Source organism: Condylura cristata, unplaced genomic scaffold (genome assembly GCF_000260355.1).
Source record: "Condylura cristata isolate star-nosed mole 26May11 unplaced genomic scaffold, ConCri1.0 scaffold00004, whole genome shotgun sequence".
Taxonomy (NCBI): Eukaryota; Metazoa; Chordata; class Mammalia; order Eulipotyphla; family Talpidae; genus Condylura; species Condylura cristata.
The window spans coordinates 1,471,618-1,473,763 of record NW_004567105.1 but is presented as its reverse complement, the minus strand read 5'-3'; the positions used below and the strand labels follow the sequence as shown (position 1 = coordinate 1,473,763).

Below are 2,146 nucleotides of genomic sequence, written 5' to 3'. Positions count from 1 at the left end.
GGGCTGCGGGCCAGCACGAGCTGGCAGAGGGCGGCGCTCTCTTCCCGAGGAGAGCCCTGCTCAGCCCCACGCCAGACAGGGGCCTGCAAGGGCCGAGCCGACCTTCTGGGACAGCACAACCAACCTTCTGGGACGGCGGAGGGTGTCCCCCAGCAAAGGACACGCCCCAAGCTTGCAGGCCGGCGTGGCGGGGCCGCCCCGACAAGAGGACACGTGGCGGCCCTGCTGGCACCGCCCGCCTCTGCCGACGAAAGGCGGGGCAGAGTCTGAGAGCCGCCTACCTTCTCTCCTATTTGGGTTTCGAGTTCTCTCCAGGTCCGACAGCAGTTCTTCTCATTCCCATTTCCCCTTAAAAATAGAATTGAGGGGAAAAAAAAATAATAGTGAGCAGCCATACACCAGACGCTTTGCGGGGGTGGAGTGGGGAGTGGGGTCAGAAGCGGGCGCGGGGAACGCTGGGACTGTGGTGGTCGGGCGACGGGGAGCCCGAGATGGGAAAGGGCACACGACGACGTAACAACAAACATACTAAAAAAGTGTTTGTAACGGTAAATAAAATTAGAAAAAGTAAAAGCGAAATGTTGAACTGCAGGGAAAATAATCTAGCTTAACATTTTAAAAAATGAATCGATTCAAAAACTATTGCCAAAATATAGATAAATTACTACTTGTGGTAAAAAAAAAAAATTAATTAAAGTGAAGACACTGTTAAGCTGTCTTAACCTAACAGACGCTCACGTAGGACATGCAGGGACCAAATTGGAAGGGTCGGGCCCGCCGGGGCCGCAGCGGGTTAGCGCAGCACTGAGAAGCTAGAGCCCACGAGTTCGGCCCCCGCCCGCCCCGAGGTGACCCCAGGGCGCGCAGACCCCTCCTGGCCCGCCCGCTGCTCCCCTCGGCAGTGCACTTCGTCGATCGGCCTGCTGTGCTCCCCGCTCTGTCTCTGGTGAGGCCTCTCGCGGCCCCCGCACTTCTGGCCTGCACCCCACTTCTCGATGCATAAATAAATCAACCTTTAAAAACCTGGAAGGGTTTTCAAATCGCGCGGGTTCAAAGGCCGGGTATTTCTGTGCATGTGCCAGAGGCGCGACCGTGGGCAGGTACCTAGCGCCGCGGCCTCAGTTTCCCCATCTGTGAGGGATGCGACAGCGCCGCCTCCTTCCAGGGCGGCGGGACCGAGCCCTGCGAGCGGGCTGGGCGCCGGCTGCGGCCTCGTCTCGCCCAGTTTGATCCTCAGAGCAGCTGTGCGCCTGGGGCCACGGGGCCCTGCCACCCTCGCCCCCGCTGGCTCACCAACGGGTTTTCATTCCGCACGAGCTGCATCTCTCACAAAGCACCCCAGAGCCCTCCTGGAGCAAAGTGGCAGGGTTGGGGTGGGGTAAGGAGTGCAAGGCAGAACCGGGGTGGGGGTGGCCTCCATATCACAGAGCGGCCTGGGCCGGGGCCACAGTGACCTCGACACTATTCTCAGGCCTGAGCCAGCGTGATGCGAGCGACAGGGACGGCAGGAAGCGAGCGAGCGCGTCAGCAACACGAGCTGGACAGCGGCAGGGCGGGTAACGGGGCAGGGGGGGTGGGTTGGTGGCCGCGCTGGCGGGCTGTGAGGGAAGGGAGGGCCCCTCTCGGCAAGGGTCACCTCAACAGAGACCCGCGGGCTGAGGAGCCAGGTCCTGTGTAATGGCAGCAAAAGCAACAAGAGGGAAGGTGGGCGGGTCACGGGGCGCGAGAGCCGCAGGGCAGCTGGCGGGAGGGGGCGCAGCCGCGGCGGTGGCCAAGCACTGCCACCTCCGCTGGAGGCCGGCAGCGTCTTCGGACCCAAGGCCAGCCTCCTCTGTGGTGCTCAGAGGGCTTTTACAAACCTCTGCAAAGGCCTGTCTGATCATTTTACACACCGAGGCTGCAGCCTTGAGTCAGGGGCACCGTGCAAGAGCCTGGAGGTCCGAGCGCAGGGACGGCACTCGAGCCCGTGCCGACGGCCTGTGTCGGCCAGCAGCGGGCCTCGGGGGCTTGCTCTGTTCAGCGTGTGTGATCGCTCGGCTGTTTCCAGTGGGTGGACGCCGCTGCCGTGCCACAGATGGTGCAAGTGTCTGCTGGCGTGGACGCCGCTGCCGTGCCACAGATGCTGCAAGTGTCTCTGCTGGCGTGG

At 62.3% G+C, this 2,146-nt stretch overlaps 1 protein-coding gene across 1 annotated transcript in view; it reads right to left on the bottom strand.

The window, feature by feature from the left end:
* The window catches only part of EFCAB6 (EF-hand calcium binding domain 6), a 127,605-nt gene that overhangs the window by 109,143 nt on the left and 16,316 nt on the right, over positions 1-2,146 (bottom strand). Inside the window, exon 5 of the mRNA XM_012735104.1 lies at positions 282-348. Coding sequence (XP_012590558.1) covers positions 282-348 — 67 coding nt within the window. The remainder of the gene's footprint in view (positions 1-281; positions 349-2,146) is intronic.